The 25,170-nt window shown below is 59.3% G+C and overlaps 3 protein-coding genes across 6 annotated transcripts in view; 1 reads left to right on the forward strand and 2 right to left on the reverse strand.

Moving 5' to 3' along the window:
• GATAD2B (GATA zinc finger domain containing 2B) overlaps nt 1–5,286 on the forward strand; it is a 43,084-nt gene extending 37,798 nt beyond the window's left edge. For all 4 annotated transcript variants that reach the window (XM_030023771.2, XM_030023772.2, XM_030023774.2 and 1 more), the window contains exons 8-11: nt 809–1,011; nt 1,953–2,063; nt 2,608–2,725; nt 3,017–5,286. In XM_030023771.2, coding sequence (XP_029879631.1) covers nt 809–1,011; nt 1,953–2,063; nt 2,608–2,725; nt 3,017–3,150 — 566 coding nt within the window. In that variant the 3' untranslated portion in view covers nt 3,151–5,286. The remainder of the gene's footprint in view (nt 1–808; nt 1,012–1,952; nt 2,064–2,607; nt 2,726–3,016) is intronic.
• Nucleotides 5,287–8,267: 2,981 nt separating this feature from the next.
• SLC27A3 (solute carrier family 27 member 3) lies at nt 8,268–12,531 on the reverse strand. Its single transcript, XM_030025410.2, has 11 exons — nt 12,406–12,531; nt 12,014–12,212; nt 11,033–11,242; nt 10,800–10,958; nt 10,570–10,694; nt 10,307–10,501; nt 10,123–10,213; nt 9,855–10,053; nt 9,578–9,675; nt 9,357–9,487; nt 8,268–9,283 (listed from the first exon to the last, which is right to left on the reverse strand). The coding sequence occupies exons 1-11, from the start codon at nt 12,529–12,531 to the stop codon at nt 9,107–9,109; spliced, it is 1,710 nt and encodes a 569-aa protein (XP_029881270.1). The 3' UTR covers nt 8,268–9,106.
• Nucleotides 12,532–13,488: 957 nt separating this feature from the next.
• INTS3 (integrator complex subunit 3) overlaps nt 13,489–25,170 on the reverse strand; it is a 43,650-nt gene continuing 31,968 nt past the window's right edge. Inside the window, exons 20-30 of the mRNA XM_030023764.2 lie at nt 24,722–24,841; nt 24,415–24,568; nt 22,458–22,526; nt 20,334–20,409; nt 18,453–18,566; nt 18,318–18,366; nt 17,116–17,283; nt 14,985–15,085; nt 14,682–14,754; nt 14,442–14,598; nt 13,489–14,311 (exon numbers count right to left, since the gene is read on the reverse strand). Of these exons, the coding sequence (XP_029879624.1) occupies nt 14,234–14,311; nt 14,442–14,598; nt 14,682–14,754; nt 14,985–15,085; nt 17,116–17,283; nt 18,318–18,366; nt 18,453–18,566; nt 20,334–20,409; nt 22,458–22,526; nt 24,415–24,568; nt 24,722–24,841 (1,159 nt within the window). The 3' untranslated portion in view covers nt 13,489–14,233. The remainder of the gene's footprint in view (nt 14,312–14,441; nt 14,599–14,681; nt 14,755–14,984; nt 15,086–17,115; nt 17,284–18,317; nt 18,367–18,452; nt 18,567–20,333; nt 20,410–22,457; nt 22,527–24,414; nt 24,569–24,721; nt 24,842–25,170) is intronic.

A 25,170-nucleotide genomic window follows, 5' to 3' on the forward strand; every position in this document is an offset into this window, starting at 1 on the left:
AAAACACCAAAATATGTGGCTTGCGAGGCTGTGAGAGAGCAGTTTCTGGTCTTACCCAGCCCTGGACTCTGCTCCTTCTTGCTGCAGCTGCCTGCAGCGGAGGGGAGTGCAGAGCCTGGACCTCCCGCCTCCAGGCACTAGGGAGGTGTGTGCTGACCTTGTGGGCACAGAGCAGGTGTGGCAAGGCTGGCAGCCTTGATGTGCCGAGCCTGCAGCTGGCCCTGGAGCAGCAGTGTCTGTGGCCTGGGGCTCTTGGGGCTGTCCCCACTTGGGGAGGCGTCTCCCAGGCCCTTCCCTGAGTGAATGTTCGGGAGCTGAGATGCAAAATTTTCAGGAGCTGTGACTTCCTGGGGTCCTGTCCCTGCGGGATTGTGGAGCTTTTAGCTCCCATCTCACTGTTCCCTCCGGGTTGTCACCTCCCAGGTGGACGGGATCGAGCCTGTGCTCTTCCAGTGCATGTTTGGCACGGCGTAACTGCGGCGCATCGCTGGCTTGCCCGACTCAACCACCAAGACCCCCAGATTTTTATAGTCTTGTAGAGCTGGTCCCAGCACCGCCGGGTTGTTCTGTCCCTGGGGCAGGGTTTCTCCTGTATCTCTCCCAGGATGCTGAGCTCTTGCCCAGAGTGGGGTTGGACTTTGATGCAACGCTGTCCTGAAAATCTGTTTATTTGCTGGGACCTTCCCTCCTGCTCCGACGGTGCGTGCGGGAGCTCGTTGCTGTCGTGCCCGGGGTGGAGGAGGCAATGTGAGAGCATGGTGGGGCTGTCCTGTTTTCCCACCTAACTCCCATTCTTGGTGACTCCCAGGGAAAAGCTGCGCGTCCCTCCTGCGTGTGGAGCCCTTTGTCTGTGCCCAGTGCCGCACCGACTTCACCCCTCACTGGAAGCAGGAGAAAAACGGGAAGATCCTGTGCGAGCAGTGCATGACTTCCAATCAGAAGAAGGCGCTGAAGGCAGAGCACACCAACCGACTGAAGAACGCCTTCGTGAAAGCTTTGCAGCAGGAGCAGGCAAGTACATGGCCCCTCTGCGAGCTGCGCTGGTGGGGCACGTTTGCTCCACGAGAGCCTGGAGCTCCTGCCATGGGCTCTGGGATCCCCTGCTCCCCTTCCCTTTGTGTGTCTCCAGCCACGTGGCTTTTTGGTAGGTCAGTCGGGGTTCCCCATGCGTGAACTTGAGGAGTTTGGCTTCTCCGTAGGGATGCCCAGCTTGTGGGGCTGCCCAGCTTGGCACATGGAGCTTCTAACAGCGAAAGGCTGGTGCTGAGTGTCCAGAGTGCTCCGGAGCAGCTGGTCCTCTGCCTTTTTGCGTTGTTTTCCCCCTGGCTTTGTAGCTCAAGGGCTGGCTGAGGACAGCTGCCTTCCCTCCCTGGTTTTGCCACTGACTTTGCTGGAACTCGCCGGAAGTCACTTAACCGCTTGCTGCCTGCTCGCTTTTTTGTGGAAGGGGGGAATTTGCTAAATTCCCGCGATAAATCAGTGTTGGAGAGCTTGTTTAGAGGCCCTAGGGTAAAATAAAACGGAATCATCATTTGTAAACTGTGAAAAAAACCCAAAAAACTAAATAGGAAGTGGAATCCAGCTGCTGACAAATGGGACGTGCTTGTTTCAGAGCAAGAAGAGTCTTTGGGCTGTTTGTAACAAGTGGGTGCAGACATAGAAAAGCTGTTTGTGTTGGCTGCAGCAAGACTGTGGTTCCAGTACCACCTTGTGAAAGCAGTTGGGTTTTCAGTGGTTTTCAAATAAAGCAGTGGTTGCAGAGGATGGGGAGAGGGACTTGCTTCCTCCCTCTCTGGGAATGCCGCCTGCCAGGGCCAGTGTCGGTGTGAGCCCTGGCGTGCCCTGCTTGTGGCGCTGGAGTGGTCAGCTCAGACCTGTTGCGTCTCGTCAAGGAGGTGAGGTCTAATCGGGTGGTGTGTGCTTCTGAGGATGCTTCTGGTTCTTTCGCTCAGGAGATCGAGCAGAGGCTACAGCAGCAGGCAGCTTTGTCCCCCACTGCAGCTCCTTCTGTCTCCAGTGTCAGCAAACAGGAGAACATCATGCGGCACCACACGCTCCGGCAGGTAAGTGGCGCTCGTTCTTCCGTAGCTCCGGTGCTGGGCTCCCGGCCGAGCAAGAGCATGCTTCCCCTCACTTGTAGCCCAGATGCATGCTCCTGCTTCGGAGCAGGGTGGGCACAGCGAGCGCTCCCTGATGAGGAGGGAGGTGTGAGAATCCTACTGCCTTCTCTCTTACAGCAGTTTTGGGATCTGGCTGCCCTTTTTCCTAGGGACTGTAGGGCTGCTTTTAACCCAAGTCCCCTGCACCCCATTTCCTTGTGCCAGCACAGACTGTAGCTGCTGGTGGTCTTCTCTCCCGCCCCTCCCCCTCCTGATCTATCCCCTGTCAATCCCATGCTGTCTGGTGGGGGAGCCCGCAGCACGGCCCTAGACTCTGCTGCCCGATTATGTACCTCTACGAGAGCGATCTGCAAACTGTGTTTTCCATGTACTGGCCCAAAACCACGACTGATTCTCCACCCTCTGGCTGCAGCTCCATCAGCAGCTGCTTCCAGACTGCCGGCCGATCCCTGTGCCTTGCTACCATCTTTGTTCTCCTCTTCCTCAGGCTCCGCAGCCCCAGAGCACTTTGCAGCGTGGCATCCCCACCTCTGCCCGCTCCATGCTTTCCAACTTTGCGCAGGCACCCCAGCTGTCCGTGGCAGGCGGTCTCCTCGGCATGCCAGGTAACGTCCCCCCATCTGTGCTGGAGCACAGGGAGGATGGGGCTCGGGGCTAGACAGAGCGGGACGGGTCGATCTGTGCCTGGTTTGATTTTTGGGGAGGGCGGGGCTTCCCTTCCCCCTGCCACAGAGGCCCTGCAGATCTCCGTGGATTTCAGAGGGTGAGTTTGGGTTAAATTGCCACTTCCCAAGTAAAAGCTGGGAACGTCCTGGCTCACTGGTCACAAAACGGGGACCTCTGAGCACAGGGGTGTGTTGGAGGAATCCCCACCTGCTTTTCTCGCCCTTCTCCAGGAGTTAACATCGCTTACCTGAATGCTGGGATTGGAGGCCACAAAGCGTCGAGTTTGGCGGACCGGCAGCGGGAATACCTTTTGGATATGATCCCACCCCGCTCTATATCGCAGTCCATCAGCGGACAGAAATAACGCCTATTGACCGTCCCCCCCTTCCTCCCCACTTCCGTCGCATGCAGTGCCTGTACTGGTGCCTACCGTACACGGGGAAAAAAGACAAAAAAAAGAAACAAAAAACAAACAAATGAAAAAACAAAACAAAAAAAAAAACAAACAAAAAAACCCCATTTCAAACCTTCAGCGACCTGTCCTTTTTCCAAACCTTAACTACTTTGGTTTTCTATAGCAGTGAGAGGTCACTTCCTTTGCCCGAGGTCAGAACAATGTCTGCTTGAAATCAGCACTCTCCATGTGTTAAAGCTTGTTTTATGCTATTTTTTGTAATGACAAAGCATAGAATTTTTAATTGTGTTGTGGGTTTTTTTTTTCTTTTTTTTCTTTTTTTTTTCCTCCTTTGCTAAATGGATGGTTAAAACTTTTTTTCCTTTCCAGAGACTTTGTAAGGGCATCCACTCGACATTAAGTGACCATTATTTTTTTTAAAGGGCAGCCTGTGCTGACTCACGGGGAAACGGGGGCAAAGAGATGTGATGGGCTGGAGCCCGGACTGCCGTCCACAGTAGGGTGCTACAATTCCCTTGGCTCGGCAGAAGAAGTCAGGAGATGCCGATCCCAACACCTTAGCTCCCGTCTCTCTCTCTTCCCGGAGGAAGGGAGCCTGGTTTGGTGAGGAGAGCTGTTGCCCATTGGCACTGGTGTGCGGGCATTGGCGCTGACGGGGTCGATGGATGGTGCTGGCAACCCCCTTGACCGACCCGAGGAGCCTGGCGGGGTGCAGAGGGGTGTCGATGCCACCCAGTGAGCCCCTGGTATGGCAGGCAGGCGGCCACCATGGTGCACACCGGCAGTGGTGGTGGTGCTTCTCGGCAGGCTCTAGAGCAGACTGCGAACGACTGGTGGCCTCGGGCGCGGTGAGTCCCCCTTTCTCTCCCCTCTGTGCTCTTGCATGCTCCGGAGCTGCTCTTGGTCGTCGTCACTCACCGCCAGCCCTCGCAGATGATGGGGACGGCACTGTGGTCTCTGCACGGCACCCGGGCTCCAGCTGGCGGTTAAACCCAAAGCAAGAAATAAGCTGCGAAAAGTCGTCTGAGAAACGCTCTATTTGCACTTAACCTTCACACTAATGGGCCCTCCCCTCCTCTTCCTCCTCCACAGACAACAACCCTAGCCAGGGGAAATTGCGCCCCGGCTGCCGGAGAGACCCTGGCAGAGCCGTCCCCGCATCCTCGCCTCCACGTCTCCTCGCCTCCGCCGGGACCTCTTGGTGCCCAAACTTGCCCAAACCCGAGCGTCTGCGCAGGGGTTTGCTGCTCCTGGGGTTTCCTGAGAGTTTTCTGGTTGTTTTTAATTTTTTTTTTTAATTAATTTCCTTTTTTTGTTTGTTTGTTTTTTAATTTTTCCCTGACGTTAAAATTTTCTTGTGCAATTTTGAAGCGCCAGCTCACCCATGGGGAGCTGCTTGACGGGTGGGGGGCCTGGGAACACCTCCCCCCTCACCTCTGCCGCTGGGGACGAGGCGCCTTCTCTCCCAAAATGCCACCCCTCGACTGGTGGGGGGGACCCCCACCCTGTCAGCATCCCCCTTCAATTCAATGAGCACTTAACCCCCGAGGGGTCTGGATGCCCCGACCCTCCACCCCCCTGGGGCCCTCCAGAGGCGAAAGGATTTTATTTGTTTTTTAATTTTTTTTTTTTTGGAAGCTAGTGAAGCGTAGTGGCGTATATATATATATACATATATATATATATATATTTTTGTGGGTTTTTTTGTTTTGTTTTTAATCTTGTTTAGCTGGCTCCTCTGTTCCACACTCCCCCCCTCGCCCCCCCCCCCCCCCCCCCCCCCCCCGGACACTGAGATCCTTTTCAAATCTCCTTTTATTGCCCTGCTTCCATGGGAGCACTTTGACAAATCGTTTCTTCTTGAATAAACCTGAGGTTTTGGTTATTCAGGGCGGGGGGGGGTATTTTTTTTATCAGCTTATCCTTCACCACCCCCTCTTCCCAGGGCCCTTCGACGTGGTCGAGCCCCCCCCACCCCTCCCCGTCCCTCGCTCAAGTGCCATTCTCCCCCGTCAGGTGTTACCGAGAGGTACGAGGTGACCTGGGCGCATGGGTTGAGATTAAATTATAAAACTTTAAAAAAAACCATGAAAAAAAAAAATACAAAAAACCAAGTGCAATACTTAATGCCGGGGGGGACAACGCAGGGGGGGTGGAGCAGATGGACGGAGGGAACCAATGGAGAACAAGATGCCGACTTCATGGTGCTATAAGTGAAATTTGGGGACAGGGGGGACGACCCTTTTTTGCCCCCCCCCCCCCCCCCCTTCCTTGGCGGGGGGGTTTCGATGGGGCCGGGATGGGGTGGGACCCTTGGCCCTGGGGTCTGCAGGCAGTTCCCCCCCCCCGCCCCACCCAATAATGGAGCCCCAAAACAGTGCCTGCGGTCCCGCAGGGGGAGCAGGGCCGTCCCTAGGGCCCCCCGAGGCTTCGGCTGTGACCTGCGCAGGTTTAACAGTTTTTTTTGGTTTTTTTGGGTTTTTTTTTCTGGCTTGTTCCCTGCCCCCGGCCCCCAGGGATGTGATGTACGGTAGAAAACCCTCCTTTTCCTTTATATTTTTTTTCCCCAGATACAGAAATTAGGATTTCTTTCCCGCTTTTGTTCGCGTTTCTTTTACAGCTAGGGGTAGATCTGCTTGTGAAAATGCTTTTATTGGGATTTATTTTGGGGGGGGGGGGGGATGGTGTTTGTTTTTTTTGTTGTTTTTTTTTGTTGTTCCTCCAAAGGCATAACCCATCCCTCCTCTAACCTCCCCCCCCCCCCTTCATTAGCTTATGATATTGCTGCCGAAATGTTATAACAAGGACTCATTCGTGTATATAAGCTATTTCTTGACACATTAAAAAAAAAAAAAAAAAAAAAAAAAAAGGATAAAAAAAAAACACCAAAAAAAAAAAAAGAAATTGTACATTGTGTAGAAAAAACAAAAACAAACAAACCGGAAAACGAACCCGCCTAGCCATGGGTGTTGTGGAAGTCGTCACGTCCTTCTCGTAGTGTGACCTCGTGTGTATGACATGAAATGTGCAAAAGGGGGGTTCCCGGCGGCTCGGCTCGGGGGGGGGGGTAAGGGGGGGGTAGGGAATGGTGCTGGGGGGGGGACACACGGGACCGGTGGCCCCCCCCCCCCCCCCCCCCCCCCGGCCCCGGCGATGCACTGGTGGCGGTGGCCACCTCCCAAATCTGTGCCTTTCACACACACGCAAACTCGGACCCCCCCCGCGGCACCAGCAGCCCCGGAGGCAGGGAGGGGGTGTCCCACAAAAAATAAAAAAAAAAGGGGGGGGGGGGCAGCGCGCTGAGCACGGGGGGAGCGGGGCCTGAGGGGGACGAGTATTATAAACTGTAACTGTATTTGCACTGTTTTTATTATTGCATTGGCATATATACAATATACATCTATAACAACCTGCGGTCTGCGGCCTCCTTCCTCTTCCCCGGCAGCACGCACGCCCCCCCTTCCCCCCCAAAACCCCACAATGCAGCAGGGATTTCAGCCCCCAATTTGCAGGATTTTGGCCCCAATTTGCAGGATTTCAGGCTAAATTGGTAGGATTTTAGGCCCGGTTTGCAGGATTTTGGCCAAATTTCCAGGATTTTAGGCTCAATTTGCGGAATTTCAGCACCAATTTGTGGGATTTTAGGCCCAATTTGCAGGGTTTTGGCCAAATTTGCAGGATTTCAGGCTAAATTTGTGGGATTTCAGCCCCAATTTTGAGGGTTTTAGGCCTGATTTGCAGGATTTCAGGCTAAATTTGCAGGTTTTCATCCCGGATTTCAGGCGCAATTTGCAGGATTTTGGTCCCGAGTTGTGGGTTTTCAGCCCCAGTTTGCAGGATTTTGGCCAAATTTGCGGGCTTTCAGGCTAAATTTGTGGGATTTCAGCCTCAATTTGCAGGATTTCAGGGTAAATGTGTGGGTTTTTAGCCCAAATTTGCAGTATTTTAGGCCCAATTTGTAGGATTTTTGGTCCCAATTTACAGGATTTTGGCTGCCAGTTGTAGGATTTTAGGCCCAATTTGCAGGATTTTGGACCCAAGTTGTGGGGTTTTGCTCCTGATTTGCAGGATTCAGTCCCAATTTGTGGGTTTTCAGCCCCAATTTGTGGGATTTCAGCCCCCGTTTGCAGGGAAGCTGCACAGAAGCAGCTTTTGGGGGGGGGGGGGAGGTAGTGCAGGGCAGCCCTGGAGCCAGCTGGGTGGGGGGGACGTACATTGTTCGGAGGTGGGGTTGTCCCCATTGATGCCATCAACTTTGGGCTCCCCCCCGCCCACAGCTCCCCATCTCCCTTGCCAGGATCAGGCCTGAGCGGTGCTTGGGCAGTCTCCGCCACCAGCTGGGGCTGGGGGCACCTCAGGACCCCTCCATCCCTGTGCCGTGGTTTGCACCCCACCATCTCCAGTGTGACCCCCCCCAGTGGGGACTGGCCAGCTCAAGGCCATCCCTGTGTGACCCCCCCCCCCCCCGACCCAACTCCATGTCCTTTGGGTTGCATGGTGCCTCCTCCCCCAGCCCCCCCCCCCCCCGCAATTGCTCCCTGCAGTGCCAGCCCCCCTCCCCCCAGTACCCAAATCACTGTGCACTGCCCCCCACCCAAGCTTGGCCCCACTGCTGTCTCCTGCACCCCCCCAAACTTGTTCCCCCACCCCCAGCTTTTTGGGGGGAAGGGGGACAAGCATCACCCTGTCCTGAGCCAGGGAATTTGGGGGGGGGGGGGGGGGGAACTACAAGTGACCCCCCCAAACTCGAGCCTCCTGCAAGAAGGGGGGGGGTGCAGGGACCCGGGGTGGGGCCAGGGGCTAGGAAACCAAGCCTATTGCACAAATTTAAGGTGGTGGGGGTTTTTTTTGTTTTTTCTTTGGGGTGGTTTGTTTGTTTGTTTGTCTCCCCCCCCCCCCCCCCCCCCCCCCCCCCCCCCCCCCTTTGCATTGTGTTTGAAATCGGGTTTAACAACAAAGCAAAGCCAGGTCAGGGCTGCGGCGAGTGAGGACACATAATAAGCTAATTTTTGGAAAAAGGCTTAAACTAAAATAAAATTTAGAAAAAAACAAAAACCAAACCTTTGTAATATTTATCACTTGCAAGCTATGTTTAATAAAGAAAGGAATGGTTTATAACTTTCGAAGCAGCTGGTGTATTGCATTGGGGCTTGGGGGGGGGGGTGTGGTGGTCCTGGCTGGGGATAGTTTGCAGGGGTGGGGGGGAGACCCTGAATTGAGGTAGGGACCCACCCCCCCCATCCTAAGCAGGACCTCCTGAGTCTTCCCTCCGTCCCTGCAGAGCCCCAGGGATGTGGGGACGGTGGCACTGGTCTCGCCCTCTCCCCGAGCCTTAGCCTTTGGGTGACACATCCTCCCCTCTGGGGTAACACCACCACCACCCCCCCCTTGCAGCAGGACGGGGGTGACAGCACCGACACTTGCTACAAAAGAGTTTATTTATTTGCCAAAAAAAAAAAAAAAAAAAAAAATTTTTGTATGTATAAAGAGCAGGACCCCGGGATGGGGAGGAAGGCACGTGGCTGAGGAAGGCTGGGGGTGGGTGCCCCATGGTTAGGGATGGGGGCATGACCCCCTCAGTGGAGGGAGGAGGGGGCATGGGGATGTGGATGGCCATGGGGACAGTGGGACGGACGTGGGGACGGCAGGACGAACATGGGTACCCACAGGACGGATGTGGGGTACATGGGGATGGCAGGATGCACGTGGGGACCTGCGGACAGCTGGATGGATGTGGGGACTGGTAGGACAGATGTGGGGTACCCAGGGACGACAGGACAGATGTGGGGACCCGCAGGACGGACATGGGGGGTCCGTGGAGCGCCTGGTGCTGATGGGATGGACGTTGGGCACTTCAGGGCACCGCTGCCAGGACACCCATGGGCTCAGGGCACCCAAGCGAGGTCTAAATGCGGAGGCGCCCATCCAGGACCCCCTCCCAGAGTGTGGGGCCGAGGGGCACGTAGGCTTTGGTGGTCTCATCCAGCAAGAAGAGAGGGTCGGAGACGTGAGCCGGGTCGAAGCCCTCCTGTGCCAGCCGCACCTTCTGCTGCTTGAAGGTCTCCGTCATTGCCAGGCGCTCCTGGGAGGGCAGTGGGGTAGGATGGGGGCCCCCCCGGTCACCCCCTCTACCCCCCCCAGCCCCTCCCCATTACCTGCAGCCGGAGGAAGCGGGGCCAGGCATAGGGCGGCAGGAGCTGCTCCACATGCCGGTACAGAGCGGGACCATCCAGCTGGCAGCCAGGGCGCAGCACCAACGCCGCCATCCCGGCACGACCCTCGTGGCCTGTGGGTGAGGGCAGAGCTGGGGTCGGGGGGCATCGCCAGGCTGGGAGGATTGGCAATGACACTGCGGCTGGATGGGGGGCATCAGTACCTGGCACGGTGACACCGTATACAGTGGCTTCTTGCAGGGACTCGTGGGCCACCAAGGCTTCGGCCACCTCTGTGGTGGCCACGTTCTCGCCTTTCCACCTGGGAGGGGGATGACAGGGACGAGCAGGATGGGCTTGAGCCCCCCCCATTTGATGGGGCTGAGCCCCTCCCAGCCATGCAATGGATGGGGAGTGGGGGGCTGCTGCACTGTCCCCATGGGGCAGTGCAGTGGGGGGGGCTGGCGGTGGGTGTCCCTCATTAGTGGGGTCCTCTGGCACCTGTAAGTGTCCCCAGTGCGGTCACGAAAGCGGACAAACTGGGCCGCATCCTGCTCCATCAAGTCGCCGGTGCTGAAGTAGGTGTCACCCTCGGCGAAGACCCCCCGCAGCAGCTTCTGCTCCGACAGCTCCTGGCTGCCGGCGTAGCCCAGGAAGGGCGTCCGGGGGGTCACTGGGGCGATCAGCAGCCCCGTCTCGCCTGCAGGAACGGGGACACGTGACAGGGAGCACACATGGGGACCCCGCCCCCCCCATCCCTGCTACTCACCTGTTCCCACACGGATGCAGCGTCCGGCCGCGTCCCGCACTGGGGCTCCCTCCGTCACGTCATAGCGCACGATCTCGAAGGGCGAGAAGAGCTGGGGAGAGGGGCCGGGTGGGCGTCAGCGTCCCAGTGAGGACGGGCACGGGGTGGGGGGCACAGCACCCCCTCTCTCCCTGGCCCCCCCCACCTTGTAGATGAAGCTGCTGCGCCCCACAGCCCCCGGCGTGGCCGTGTAGTTGAAGAGGGTGACGTTGCCCTCGGTCATTCCATAGGTCTCCACAATGCGGATGGCCCCAAAGCGCTTCAGGAAACTCCGCCAGACGTCGGGGCGCAGCCCGCTGCCCACCGCCAGCCGCAGCCCATGCTCCCGCTCCCCAGGGCGCTGCGGGGCCGCAGGGTCAGATTTGGGGGTGCCCCCTGGGCTCCCCCCCCAGGCCCCCCCCCCCCAACCTGAGGCTGGTTGACCAGGTAGCGGCAGAGCTCCCCGATGTACTGGAAGACAGTGACCCCCTCGGCGCGACAGTCATCCCAAAACTGGCTGGCTGAGAACTTTTCCTTCAGCACACAAGTGGCCCCTGTGGAAAGCCGGGATTGGGGGGGGGGGGGGGGGGGGGGGGGGGGGAGTGTCAGCCCCCCTGAAACGTCACTGAGCTCACCATGGGGTCCCCAGCCCTGCTCACCAATGCCGATGCAGCCAACGATGCCCAGGAGAGACCCGGCCATGTGGTAGAGGGGCAGCGCCAGGTACACCACGTCCCGGCTGGAGGCTCCCACCAGGTCGTAGAAGCTCAGGCACATGATGGACTTCAGGTGGGAGACGCGGGCAGCTTTGGGGAGACCTGGAAGGGGAAGACAGCGTCGAGACCCCTCAGCTCACCCAGGGCACCCTGTCCTGCTGGCCCCATGCGCCCACCAGTGGTGCCGGAGGTGAAAATGTAGAGGCAGGTGTCGTTCATGTCCTCGGGCTGCCAGACATCCTCGGGCTCCAGCTCCTCAGAGGCCGCATCCAGCAGCTCCTGCAGGGCCACGACACCAGGGGGGTACGGCCCCGAGCCCAGCACCCACACCACGACGTTGTCCTCCTGCAGGCTGGGCAGGATGGGCTCCACTGCCGCAAACAGGTCTGGGGAAGTGGGGGGAACAGGCTGGTGTGGGGGCGGGTCCTGGGCACGGCCCGTGGTCCACCCCAAAGCCCAGCCCAGGGTGGGGAGAGGATGGGGACCCGTCCCCACCCATGCCTGTAGGTACCATTCACCTTCAGGGATGTCCCCAGCCTTTGGGGACACCCCTAGCCAGGGCTGCCCCATTTCCACCCCAAGCCCTGGCCTGGGGGGGGTGTGTGTGTGTGAATGGCTGGGCCCTGCCCAGGGTGACCATGGGTGGGGCCAGTTTGGAATGACCAAAACATGGCACAGCTGGAGGGACCTGCATCCCCCGGCATCGGCCCTGAGCTGAACCACCCCGGAGCCCCGAGCTGTCAGGCTCCCTCACTCCCTGGCTGGCAGTGCTGGAGACCCCCACTACCCCTGGTGCCACCCCTGTGCCCCAGAGCCTGTCACCCCGCAGTGGCCCCGGTCCCACCCCATTCCTCCCTGGTACCCAGGGATGGGTACCACCCTGCTGCCCTCCGGTACTAACGACCCCATCCCAACCCCTGGAGCCCTCGCTATCCCCGGTACCCCGGGTCCCACCACCCGCCCCCAGCCCGTCCCCGGTCCCAACCCACCCCCTTGAGCCTTTGCCACCCCCGGTCCCACCCCATCTCCCGGCACCTTTGCCACCCCCCCTCTCCCCCCCCCGCCCCGGTCCCCCCGAGCTCCGCACTTCCCCGCCCCCCCCCCCCCCCCCCCAAGCCCCGGTCCCCCCCCGGACCCTCCCCCGCCCCGTTGCTCACCGTCCGCCACCAGCAGCGCCCGCGCCCCACAGGCGCGCAGGCAATGCCGGAGGGCGGCGGGTCGCAGCGCCGTGCCCAGGAAGGCGGGTCGGGCTCCCAAAGCCGCCAGCCCCAACCAGCCCCAAACGAACCGGGGCTCGTTACCCACCAAAAGCCCCACCGGCACACCGGGTCCCAGCTCCGCTCCCCCCCCCCCCCCCTAAAGGCCGCCGCCGTAACGCGTTGGCCACCCGAGCCACCCGCCCCGCCGCCCGCCCGTAGGTCTCCTCCTCGCCTCCCGCCGCCCGTAGGAAGGGTCGGCCCGGTTCCTCCCGCGCTGCCCGTAGGAACCGGGCGGCCAGGCTACCCGCCCCCCTCCCACCACCCCCGCCTCCCCTTCCTCTCCCCGCCACCGCCCGCCGCCGGCACCGGGCCGCCCGCGCCGCGAAGGCCAGGTCGGCCCAGAGGTGCGGCCGCAGCAGCCGCTGCAGCAGCGCCAGCGCCGCCAGAGCCGCCAGAGCCGCCGCCGCCAGCGCCATCGCCCGCCGCCCGCTGCGGCCGCGCGACGCCGGTGGCGGAGGGGGGCGGGGGGCGGGACGAGGGAGGGGGCGCCCCTGCCCCGCCCCTCGGCGCCACGCCCACGGGGCAGGAGCCACGCCCCCCCGCGGGCCTACAACCCCCCCCGTTCGACCCCCAGCGCGTCCCTGTCGCCGTCCCTGCTCGCCCCAGGCCCCTCTTCCAGCCTTGTCCCCCTCCCATCTTGTCCCCGTCCTCCTCGCCACGGTCGTCCCCCCCCATTTCATCCCCCAGCCCCTCCATCACGTCCCCACCACCACCCCCGACCCCTCTTCTAGCCCCAACCCCACACCTTCCCATCACACCCCCATCCTCCCTGCTATATCCCCCCTCATTTCACCCCCAGCCCCTCCACCACGTCCCTGTCCCCAGCCCACTGGCCGCAGCCCCCTCTTCCAGCCCTGTCCGCAGGGCCCCCCACAGGTCCCCATGCCTCCTCACCACAGCCCCCCCACCCTGTGTCCCCAGCCCCCTCACCAGGTGAAACTCCCTGTTTCACCCCTGGCCTCCCCATCCCAGCCCCCCCCCCGGTTCACACCCATCTCATCCCTGTCCCCGTCCCCATCCCACTCACCCCAGACCCCTCTTCCAGCCCTAACCCTGTCCCCCACCACTATGGAAACCCATCAAGTCCCCACAGCAGCCCCCCCATGTCATCCCCATCCCCTCCATCCCCATCCCACTCGCACCAGACCCCTATTCTGTCCCCCTCACCATGGTCCCCCCACCATGTCCCCGTGCCCCCCCCAATGGCCTCCCCGTTGTGCTCCCAGCCCGGCCTTGTCCCAGATTCCCCCTCTGGCTCTGGGGGCTGGCAGCACCGTGGGCCCCCGGGAGCCACATACCATGGCCAGCTGCTCAGGGGACACTGGCCCTGGGGACCTCGCCGAGACAAGGCAAAAGAGGTGACATTTGTACAAAACATTTGAGAGTTTTTTTATTGTTTGTTTTTTTTAAAAAACACTTAAAAATGCTAATAGCTCTGGGGGGGTGATAGGGGAGAGCATCATCCCCTTTTCACGTGGGTGATGAGCTCCGGCATGGGCAGGGTCTGCCGAACCGAACCCGCTGCCCGGTGGGTGCTGGTTCATTCCCCCCCCACCCCCGCAGCAGCTCCCCGGGGAGATGCAGCCCTGGGAGGGGAACGGAGGATACTGAGGGGGGGTGGGGAGGTGGGGCTCAGCCTCCCCTCACCCCCACAGGCAGGGACACGACTTCACCCCCTCCCCAAAGCATCCTGGAGCAGCAAGTCAGTTCGCACTGTTTATTTACATTTCTTATATGAAAATAGGGGATGTGTGATATACCTCCCCCCCTCCCCAAGTCCCCTTTCCCCTCCCCGTGGTGCCACGTCCTCTCTTGGGGACCCCTGTCCACGCTGCCCCTCGAACAGGCAGGGGCTGGAGCCAGGTCCTGGGGGTGGGGGGTGCACGCTTTCATCCCTCCCCAGCTGTTGATAAAACGGAATTAAAAAGTCAAGTGGGGAGGGTTGGCGTGGGAGCAAAGCGCCTGCAACAAGGAGCCGGGGTGGTCCTGTCCCCTGCAGCCTCCCAAAGGGGACGCATGCTCTCCTTCCCGTCCTGGCAATGGCTTTTTGTTCCGAGCGTGGCAGGGTCACTGGGCACCACAGGGACCTGAAAGCGGCTGGGGGAGAGGGCAGAGCCCTCAGTCACTGTCCGAGCCCACGGCGGAAGAGCCTTTTCTTTTCCGTTTGGCAGGTTTGGGTTTGGTGTCTTCTTCCTCCTGTGCCGGGAGAGGGGGAAGTGGGGGGTCACTGCCGCCGGGGGTGGACCCCGCTCCTGCCTGCGCCTCCTCGAGGTGCGGATGTAGCCGAGGGGCTGCGGGGTGCCGAGGGGGAACCGGGGATGCTTACCGAGGCGCTGCTGGAAGCCGACTCCTCCTCATTGTTGGCCGGCTGGGCTGCGTTCTTGCGGCTGCGGGGGCTGGAGAGGGTGGCTTTTCGGCGGCTCTTGGGGGGTTTGGTGGAGGAGTCTTCATACTCCTCTGCCAGGGAGAAGAGGTCGCTGAACCTAGAAGGAAGCAGGGGTGGAGGGGGGTGGGGGTCAGGCACTGTCAGGGCACCCGCCTTGTGGTCCCGACGCCACCGACTCACTTCATCTTGTGGGCTTCGTCACAGCTGGCCTGGACGTGCTGCAGGGCCTGCAGGATCGGGGTTTGGCTGAAAACTGTCAAGGAACCAGCAGAAATGGAAGTCAGAGATCTGACAGTGGATGCCCCCAGGGCAGGGGGAACGCCCCTCCCCATCCTGGATTTTGGATGCAGGCAGCTTTGCAAGGGCCTCCCAATATCCCAGAGCATCCCAGTTCCCATGTGCAGCCCGGAGGCACCTCACGGTAATGGAGATGGGCAGCGGCTGCAGCCCTGGGGCCCGTCCCAGTTGCGCGGCGGTACGTACAGTTCTGTTTGGTGTTGGTCAGGTTGAGGCGGAGGTTGTCCAGGTGCTCCAGGATCTGCTCCAGGGTGAGCTGGGCCAGTTTGCTGCTGGAGCTGCGCAGGCTGAGGGCAAAGGAGCGACACCCGTTAGCATGCACCCCGCTCCTCCTGCCCACCCCCAGCCTGTCCGTCCCCCTCCCGAAGACAGGCTGTAGGAGGGCCCACTTGTGGGGGGAACCAAGTGCCACGGCCCTGCAGCAGTACCCCTAAACACCCAAGACAATGTGGGGCACAGATAACCCTATCACTCATGCTGCCCCAGGGTGCACCCAGCACCCAGAGGCTGGAGCAGGTGGGACGCCGGGATGGGGAGCAGCATAGGATCCATTTTCTAGCTCCGGCACACGCAGGGCTCCCCCGGAGCTGGTCTGTGTGTGCTGCTCTGGCTCAGGGATTAAGGGGATAAATCCTGCTCAGGGTGTTGGCCACCTCCATCGCCAGCAGCTCAGCGGAACGCAAAGCACCCCGTGCTGAGCCTCGGCTGCAGGACGGTGCATGGTGCCAGCACCCAGGGTGCTGCCAACAGCTGGGGCCTCAGCTGGCCACCTGTTAATTAGCGGGAATTAGACCTGGATACGTCTCGGATCCCGGAACAGAAACACAGTGAAAATAGCTGCGTTGTTCAGCTGTGAAAGGCCATTAATTAACAGGCAGGAACAGATGAAGGCACAGACTTCGCTGGCAGCCTCTTTGGAGAGCTGGGGGGGACACCCAGAGGTGGCCGAGATGCCAGCAGGACCGGCCGCTTTCCCGGTGCTAGTATGCGAGATCCCGGCAATGGCAAACCTCCTGGCAAGGCTCTGTCCAACCTGCTGGCCGTCACCCAGCTCTGTGCCGTGGTGGTGCCAGCTCCCTGGGTGCTGGGTGGGGGTCCTTGGGGACACGCAGTGCTTGCTGCGGTGGGAGCATGGTGCTGCTCTGCTTTCCCAGGACACTAGATGTCCTTCCTACTCCAGCAAAGGGCTGCAGGCATCCAGTCAGGAAGGGGCCACACAGGACGCCATCAGCCTGGTGCAGCAGGCTGGGGGCTGCTGGAGCAGACCACCCTCCTCTCCCCCAAACCCAGACCCTGTCAGAGCAGGCAGTGGGACCAGCCACCTCTCACCCCGGCAGGTGATGGCTGCACCGAGGGCAGAGGCTGCCTCACAGCCTGATGTTGCTCTTTGAGGCTGGATAAAAGGCTGGGAAATCACCCAGGGGGCTGAGTGCAGCAGAAAGAGCTCCTGCCTGCCTGCCAAGGGACATCTTGGGGTTGGAGTGAGGTGTCCCATGTGCCACCATAGCCAGGAGCCGGCACAGCAGCCAGCACAACGGTGCAGGACTGGCTGTAGCATCCTGTGCTGCTCTCCTTTCCTCTCCCTCAGGTCCAGCTGCCTCCACCAGCACCCAGAGCTCTGCCTGTGCAGGGTGGCCGGGAACAAGCCCTCTGCCCCTTCCTCCAAAGGCAGGAGAGCAGAAACCTTGCCCTGGGGAGTTGGGATTTAACCTCTGCAGGCTACAGCTTAGCCCAGCTGCATCCTTTAGTCCCACTGCACTGCTGGACCCTGACTCCATCCACCCCAGAGGCAGCAGCACCCCAGCAGAGATTAAGTGAACCACGTCTGGAAGACTCCTTGCACCAAAAGATGCTCTGGAAACATCCAGCTGTGCCCAGGCAGGCAGAGCGGGTCTGAGCAGAGGGGCCTGCCTGGCTGGTGCTGCAGCAGGGGAGCACCAAGGCTTGGCACTGCTCACACAAGCAGCTGAAAGTGCTTCCCCACACAGCTTGGGTAATGGGCTGGGCATAAAAGGGTCCTGCTGGCTGGATGTCAGCACAGGTGAGATCAGAGAGCAGCCTCCCACACAGCTCTGGAGCAGAGACGCTCACTCAGGGCTCTGGCTGCATGTCAGCGTGTGAGTGGGCAGCAGCACCGTCCCGGCCTAGCCGGCAGGACGGGCTGCCACACCCGTGTTGTGCCGACAGCACGTGGCATCTCGGCTGCCTTGCCGGTGCACGGAGCGGGACACAAGGCAGAGTCTGTCACCTGTTTCCCAGTGGCAGGACGGCCCCAGGGGAAGCAGCGGGAGATGCTGTGCCTGCCCCGGCCCCTCACCTTTGGCGTTTTCGTGGCAGGCTGTTGTTCTTGATCAGCAGCGACTTGATGTGCTCGGCCAGGAGGTCATCGTGTTTGATGCACCAGTGCCGCAGGATGCTTGTGGTGAATTGGTCGTCGGGGTGGCAGGGCCGGCTCAGCACCATCTTCACCATCTCCTCGCTTGGCCTACGGGGAAGGGCACATGAGGAGGAAGGACAAGCAGTTTGTACCCCGGTCAGCTGGGGTCCCCTTCAGCCACTGTCGCCCACTTGAGCTTCATGGGAGGCTTCAGACCTGGACACGACAAGTCTGTGGAGCTGCACAGGAGCCCAGGCACAGCTCGGATGGGACCGAGCTTCCCCAAACACCGCCTGGGACCCACATGCTCTTCAGCAGCCCCAGCAGCATTGGCTCCCAGGCTCAGGGGATGACAAGCAGCGTTCAGACTCCTCTGCTTCTCCGAGACTGCTGGCAAGCAATCCTCCTGGGGACCACCAAGCTCCCTGCCTAGCCCGTATCACCCGGCTGTGCCAGCCCCACTCCCTCCCCGCCGTGGGAAAAGCACTGCTGCGTGCTTGCGGCCCGAACTTGCCCCGAGCTCTCCGTCATTGTGGGCTTTTCACTAACGCAATTTAGAGCTGGGATTAGATTAGCCAGCCTCATGCACCGCATTAATGAAAACAAATAAAATGCTCTTCACTCAGAGCAGCGGGATGTGGCCAATCCACCCGTGCAGGCAAAACCAGCATAGATCAATGCCAAGGCAGCTCTAATACTTGTGTCCCCCGGGAAGCAGGTGACAGCCCGCTCTCTGTTAAGTAAGGGGCTCCAGGATGCACAAGGTGAAACACAAACAGCCCATTGGCACTCGGACTAAGAGAGCTGGTACTCAGCAAATGGTCCTCCCAAAGCCAACACAGGAGGGAGCTACTGCCTTTGGGAAGGGTGCTACTGCTGGGGTCTCATCACACCCAGGGGCTCCAGGACAGGACTTCCACCCAGAGCGAGCTGGGGAGCGCCAGCAAGAGGGGCTTTCCCCACGCCTCACTTCTCAAGCAGCCCAAACCAGAGTGGGTGGCATCCCCTTGTCCCTGCCATGCCAACGGTGCTCAAGAAAGCCACTGGCCGCAGCATGCCAGGGGCAGCCCCACAAGCCTGCGGCCACAGGACCCTCTACAAAGTGTCATGCAGCCCTGCGTCCCGCACTTGGTGGCACTTACTTCTCTCGCCTCAGCTGCAGCAGCAGGCAGGATAACGCCTCAGGGTGCTCTGCAGAGGAAAGGACACCCTCAGCACAGGAGCTCACAGCCACCATGGCTCAGCGCCATGCCTCTCTTGTGCAGGGGACAGCTCACCTTTGTATTTGAGGTGCTGCAGGATCGGGATGATGGCCTCCAGAGGAATGTTGTGTGCGAGGAAGAGCTGCCAGGTGCAGTACTGCTCAAAGGTCTCCCAGTCCAGGCTTTGAACTAGGGGGAAGCACAAGATGGTGAGGGGGAACCTGCATGGTGCCCGGAGGAAGGGCAGGGACCTGCCAGAACCACCGCAGGCAGCTCTGCCCCAGCCCCTCTGCGAGGTCCAGCTGTGCCCAGGGACAGCGCTTCTCCTGCCTGGCGTTACACCCACTCCTCCAGCCCAGAGCAGAGCACTGGAGAAGGGCATGGTGCCTGAAACCCTGCTGCATGTGTCAGGGTTTGCACTGTGCCAGGGCAGCTGCGTTGAGCAGCACAGGCAGCCCCACGCGTGTCGAGACTGAGCAGGGGTCCTGGGACCTGGCAGGTGGCACTGGGGTAGGCTCTGCCAGCCGAGGCATGTGTGGCAGAGCTGCAAAGTCACTAAAGCAGCTGCTCAGGGCTCAGAGGAAGAGAATTAACGAGGTTCTTTAATTAATGGGCTTAGACCACTGCTTGCAGCTTGTGTAACACCAAAGCTGGATCTAGGCAGCCATCGGATCAGGGCAATGGGGCTTCTCTCCAGAAACACTTGCTGGCCCCTGTGCACTGAGCTCTCCACACTGGCTCTGCCCAAAACCAGCCCGGCCCAGGGGGCTGCAGCCACAGCTGGCTCCGACTGCTGAGCAGGAGCCACAGGGCACAGGCAGGCAAAATGCAGTGCTGGCTGGAGATAGAAAGGGCTTTTCCACTGTACGACAGTCAGTGGCTTGCATAGATGAGAGCCAAAGTCCAATTAAAAAGCAACATGGGGAGCTGGGTCACCCACTGGTGATCCTGGGGGCAAAGGCGAGGAATGCCACAAGGGAGAGATGATGGACACCAGCCTTTTCCTACGCAGTGGCTAAAGGGACCGTGGTCCTGGCAAAGAGCTGCCTGTCCATCTGAGAGGCTTACTCTGTTAGTTCAGGGTGGTCCAAGGGCCAGACTAAACAGCAGTGAGGGCCTTTTTGCTCTTGGGGTGTCACACTCAACAGAAAACAAAGGGAAATCCCAATTCCAACCTTTCTGACGATCCTTTTGCCATCACCTCCCAGCTGCCCTCACCCCTGCTGCACTGGGAGAAGAGGTTACAGCTGTCTCCAGAAAGGCAGCCGTATCAGCTGCTGCATGGCGGGGAACAGCCGACTGTGCAGACTAGCCATGGGTTTGCACCAGGACAAGTTCACATCCCTGGAGACGCAGCAGCTGGGACCACGTGGAGCGGCTGCAGAGCTGGGGGAGATTTCAGGACTTTCCTCTTTCTCAGATTTTTTTTTTTTCCCCTCTGCCCAGGCAGGCTGCGAATGTGCAGAGTCCCAGATTACACTTTGCATGGCACTGTGGAGAGCCAGGGGTCCCAAGCCATCATGCAGCCAGCCTGGTAAAACCCATTAGAGCACACAGCTTGGATCACACTGCTAATCTAACGATCCGGTTTAGGGGAGTGATCCTTTAAGCAGCAGCAATAATACCATGAGGAAATCTAGACCTTGGTATAACATAGCCAGCCCAAGAGCCTCTCTCGGACGCTGCGTGAGCAGCCAGCTTCTGCAGGGCTCTTCCTGCGGCGTGGCCACGTGCGGCATTGCTGACCTAGTGCAGCTTGACATGGACTACAGCCCTCCCGATCAGAAAGGGCAAAGCTGTGACGAAGGCTGCAGCCTTCTCCCTTTCCAGGGATTTCGGCTGTCTCTGCAAAACGGGGGCCCAAAGGGCAGGAAGGCTTGTGGATGCCCAGGAACCCCTCTGCTTTCACCCCCGCCCTCCCCAAGATGCACTCGTGCCTGCAGGGGCCCTACTCACTCAGGATGTTCAGCACCGAGTCTTTCCGAAACATGACAAGGTTCCCCATCATCACGTGGCACACCAGCTCCTGCAACTGGGCGGCAGAGAAAACAGGGTTAGCGGGATGCCCAGGCTCTGCAGAAGCCCTCTTACATGGGGGACCACCTCTTACAGGTCCGGAGAACAAGCAGGGAAGCCATTGCTCTGCCAACATCAGCCATCTCCGCAAGAGCAGGGTTCCAGCGGGGAGTCCCAGAAACCCGGTGGGCTGCAAGTGGCTCATAAATGAGAGCTGGGTTAAGCAACTCCAGGGAGAGGCAGCTGTTGTGAGGGACCAGCAGTGGCAAAGATGTAATGAGAGGTTAATGGTTTCACACACCAACACCCAGGCTGGGGAGCAAGTGTCAGGCAGGACAGACAGCAGATCCCCACAGGCTGGGTCAGGGCGGGTGGGATGGCATTGTCCTGTTCGGAGAGCTCAGCTGCCACACAAGCACTGGGGACCTGCTCCTTGTGCTCCAGGCGCTCTCAGACCCAGGCTTTTGCTGACAGATGCACAAAGCCCACCTGGGGGCTGGCAGCAGGGAGGGCTCAGCAGCCTGCTGGGAAAGCTCTGACAACCCCCAAACCTCTCTGCTTGGGGCCCTGGACTATCCCTGGTCTGCAGGATGGGAGCTGACACTACCCAGACGCATGGTGCTTCCAGCACTGACTCACCCTCTTCATCCCTGGGAGAGGTGGAAGCGGAGGCAGAGGGACAGGACGGGACACATGGGGAGCCTGCCTGGGCTGCACCAGAGCAGGGACGGGAGCTGGGGAGCACCATTCCCCACTCCTGTGCTGACAGGTTCAGCTACAGAGCGCAATTTGGCTCTCATCTATTCTCCTGCCTGCTCCTCAGCCTCTGCCTCCAGCCTGCTTGGGCACAGGGTGCTGGAGGTATGCAGAGCCCAAGGGCAGGCTGAGCTGCCCAGACTGTGCCCCATGGCTCTGCTCGCAGACCCCATGTGGGCCGAGCACGGGGGCCACGCAGCCAGAGCATCGTGGGGAAATAGATGAAGAATAACAGGAAGGAATGAAGGAATTGGAGAAGGGAGGGGAGAGGAAATGCTATGGGCCTCTGCTGGGAAAAACAAAACCTTTGCATTTCAGCATGGGGCAGAGCGCAGGACCACAGGACTAAGAGCAGGGCTGAGCTGGGGGGGGGGTCAGGGCATCATGACTCAAACCTTTCCTGTACCCAACTTTGGCTCCAGCCTGCCAAGCAAAACTTGCTGGCGAGGCGTTCTGGCCCCTGTGCAGCTGGGAATAGCAGGACTGGCCAGGAATGGTGTATAAATAGGGTGAGTTAAAGGGTTATCAGCAGATCACGCTCCAGACGAGCCTAGACGGCAGAAACACGCAGTACAGCATTCTTGCCAGTGCCCACCTCCCCATCCCTAGCTTTCTCCGTGACTATTTTTGGGTTGCTTATGGCAACTCAGCGTGACCATGGGGAAAGGTTCCTTCCAGGAGGGTCTAACAAGGGCTTGGCCTTCCGCTGGTTAGCCTGCTGAGCCCGCAGCGGATCTCCCACCAGGAGGGGAAGAGCTGGCGTGATCTCAGCCCTGCCAGCCTGCAGGCAGCAGGGGACGTGCTGCCTGCACCTTTCCTGTGCCCTCCTGCACATGTGCCCCTTGTGACACTGCCCATAGATTTGCATGTCCCCAGCAGCACTAAGCACCTTCCTGCCAAGGAGCTTATTATTGATAATTAGTGACTGCGTGCAGCAGCACTGGCCATGGCGGTGCTTTTTGCCAATGCCTGCAACCCAAAAGGGATCAGAGCAAACCCAGGCAAATCTCTCTCGGCATGCCTGCTGCAGCTTGGCGGCCAGGGAGATCCCTTGAAAGGAGCAGCTTGGATTCAGCCTTCTGACACCGCACATCACAGCTCCTCAAGGGAGACGCTCAGGAGGTTTCGGAGCTCCTCTTCGCAAAACCCAATGCCTTGCTCAAGAATTGGGGCAAGGAGGACTAAACAAGCAGAGCGCTGCCCTGCATCCCTTGTGGATGGGCCATGTCAGGTTTAAACCTCCTGGGAGCAGAGGAGACACTTCAGGAATGTCCTGCCTCCCACCCCAGACACCAGTGCCCTCCTTACCTGGAATGAATCTATGACAGCTACAATCATGTTCAGCAGCTCGCCGCTTCGTAGGGTCTCGTCTGGGAACTGGAAGAGTACAAAAGCAAGGCAGGGCTCAGGAAAGGACATGAGGGAGAGGCCAGTCAAAAGCTCCTATCCCCATAGCTGAGGCAAAACTCCTCCTCGGTTCAGGCTCAGACACACACATATTCCTCCTTGCAAGGTGCAGCATTGCCCTGCCTGACCCAACAGCTCACTGAGGGCTGGACCAGAACCAGCACCACTTCCTAAACACAACGGGGGAAGTGGCTGAGTGGGAAAAGGAGCCAAGAAAGTGCAGGAGGGTTGACAGGCTGGTTTTTGTGCACAGCCTGGAGCAGGCAGGTTCATTCACTGCTCAAGTGGGCCAAGGGCTGCAAGGCAGCGCAGCAGCAGGCTGCTGCGAGTGAGTGCCCAGCACATCTGTGAGATGCAGCTGACACCAACCATCTGGACTGAGAGGAGCTACGTGAGGAGCGAGGCTGCTTTGATTGTGGGTGGCAGAAGTCAGCCAGCCTAGAGTAGTTAAAATTCCCCATTTTTCCCTATCCTCGCTAGCTTTGCTCGCCATTCCAGGGCCTTGTGCATTACACAGCACTGCAATGAAACAAAAAAAATCAACACATGGGGCAAAAGGCCAGGAAAATTGGCAGCAGCAAGCTATGGCTGCATCATTTGAATCTGGCTGTCCAGACAGGCTCCTCTCAGGACATTCTGCCTGACCTGAGCTGGTCACTACACCCACGGGGGCAGCAAGTCTGACCCCGCCCTTTGGGGAGGGAGGCTGTTAAACCCAAAGGACCAAGGAGGGGATCCAGCTGCTGTTCTATGCCAGGATCCCCCACGGAGTGTCCACCATGCTGCTGTGTGTTACAGTGCCTACTCTTGTGTAGATTTTTCTCCCCTCCCCAGGCTGTTGCTGTGCCCCTGTCCCCACAGAAGCCCCCGGGAAGCACTCATGAGGAATGGGGCTGGACAGCCTCAACGCCCAGCAGATGTTCCTGCTGAACTAGCCAGAAAGGAGGGAGGAGCGGGGCCAGCTCATTCCTCCCAAGGAATGAGAAAGTACACGCAGAACTGTGACCCCTCCACCTATTCAGAGTGCACGATGTTACCCTCCCTCTCTTCAACCCCCAGCACTGCTCCCTGAAGCCGGGCGATGGCTGGATGGTTGTTGGAAGGAGCCTCCACCCTGCAACCATTTCAAATAAAAGGTTGCAGCCTGCACAAGGCTGTGAGTGAGCTCGACAGCATCCCAGCAGCAGGAAGGTAACAGCAGCTCTGTCCAACAGCCAGGCAGGCTGTGTGAATTGGGACTGAGCTGTGACCTCTCTGGTGCAGATGCCTGACTCCCCATTCCAAATGTGCTCTCTGCTAAGTCCAGCTGGCTCCACCTTAGCACCGAGTGCTGAAAGCAATAAAACCTCATTAAACCCAAGGGTTCAGGGCAGGCAGCAGAACTTGTTCTGAACGCTGCTTCTCCCAGACTTTGACACGTCTGCTCGGAGCCTTCACCTCCTTCTCTCCAGAAGAAAAGCAGCAGAGAGAGCAAAACCTCTTTAATCAGGGAGCGCAGACAACACAGCACTGGGAGCCAAGCATGTGCATGAGATGAATCTGGAACAGCAAGGTTAGTACCTCACCATCCACAGAGTGCATCAGGCTTTAAAGGGGCCGTAAGCAGGTTGGATGACAGCTGAACATCGATCTCGATGGCAGCTTGCTAACCCCCATTAAGCTGGGCTGGGGGGTGGATGGAGACTGTGCTGTGCTCAGGCTGACAGAACTTTTTCTAGGCTTTATGGCTTCTGTGCTGCAGTGTAACAGGCCTGAAGCTCAGAAGCAAACCAGGCCAGCCCTGAGCCTGCCCATAGGAAGGTGAGAGGATGCCCTGTCCATCTAAACTGGGGTTCCTGGTGCCTGGCAGGGGCCTTACCTCTGTGTAAATGGAGGGGGTGAGGTAGCAGAGCAGCCGTACATCGTCTTCCTGGCAGGCCTTCATGTCCATCATCAGACACGTGTGCAGATCCCCCAGCTGCGTGGCCTGGGCAAAGGACTCGTACAGGTTCATCTTCCCTGCTGCAGCTTTGCTAGAAGGAGACGTGCCAGGTGAAAGAGGAGCCTGCCAGCCCCATGCCACAGTGAGGGCTGGGTTGGTGGTGGTATGACACCGAGCTGTCCCTTGGAGGCAGCATGAGCCAAGTCAAAGCTTGGACGCTTCCCTGCAATCCCCACTGGCCTACCTGGCTTTTAAATAGTACAGCAGATGGTAGCCGATCTTGGGTTGCTTCTGATAGAGCTCTGACAGGAGATCCAGCAGCAGTGAGAAACCGCTATTATCCTCCTGCATCTGGCAGAGGTTCCTTGGGGAGTACAGGACAGGGAGACAGCTATGTTACATGGGATACCATGCACAAGCTTCTCCGCTAATGATGAGGACCAGCAGCTTGCAGGGAAACTCAGGTCCCAGTACCAGACTGTCCTGGCCACGTGCCCTCTGGACTGGCCACAGGGGTCACCTCTCCCACCCCTGCTGCAGAGGACGGTGGGATGTGCAGCAACAAAGGGGTCAGGACCAAGCAAACTTCAGTTACCCAGGGATCCCAGGCTTCTACAAAGGACCAAATGAGCTGTGATTTTCCTGTATTTCAAGTCCTTCTACTAAACAAAACACAACATAGGCAGAACAAAG

Source organism: Aquila chrysaetos, chromosome 9, assembly GCF_900496995.4.
Source record: "Aquila chrysaetos chrysaetos chromosome 9, bAquChr1.4, whole genome shotgun sequence".
NCBI classification, from domain to species: Eukaryota; Metazoa; Chordata; class Aves; order Accipitriformes; family Accipitridae; genus Aquila; species Aquila chrysaetos.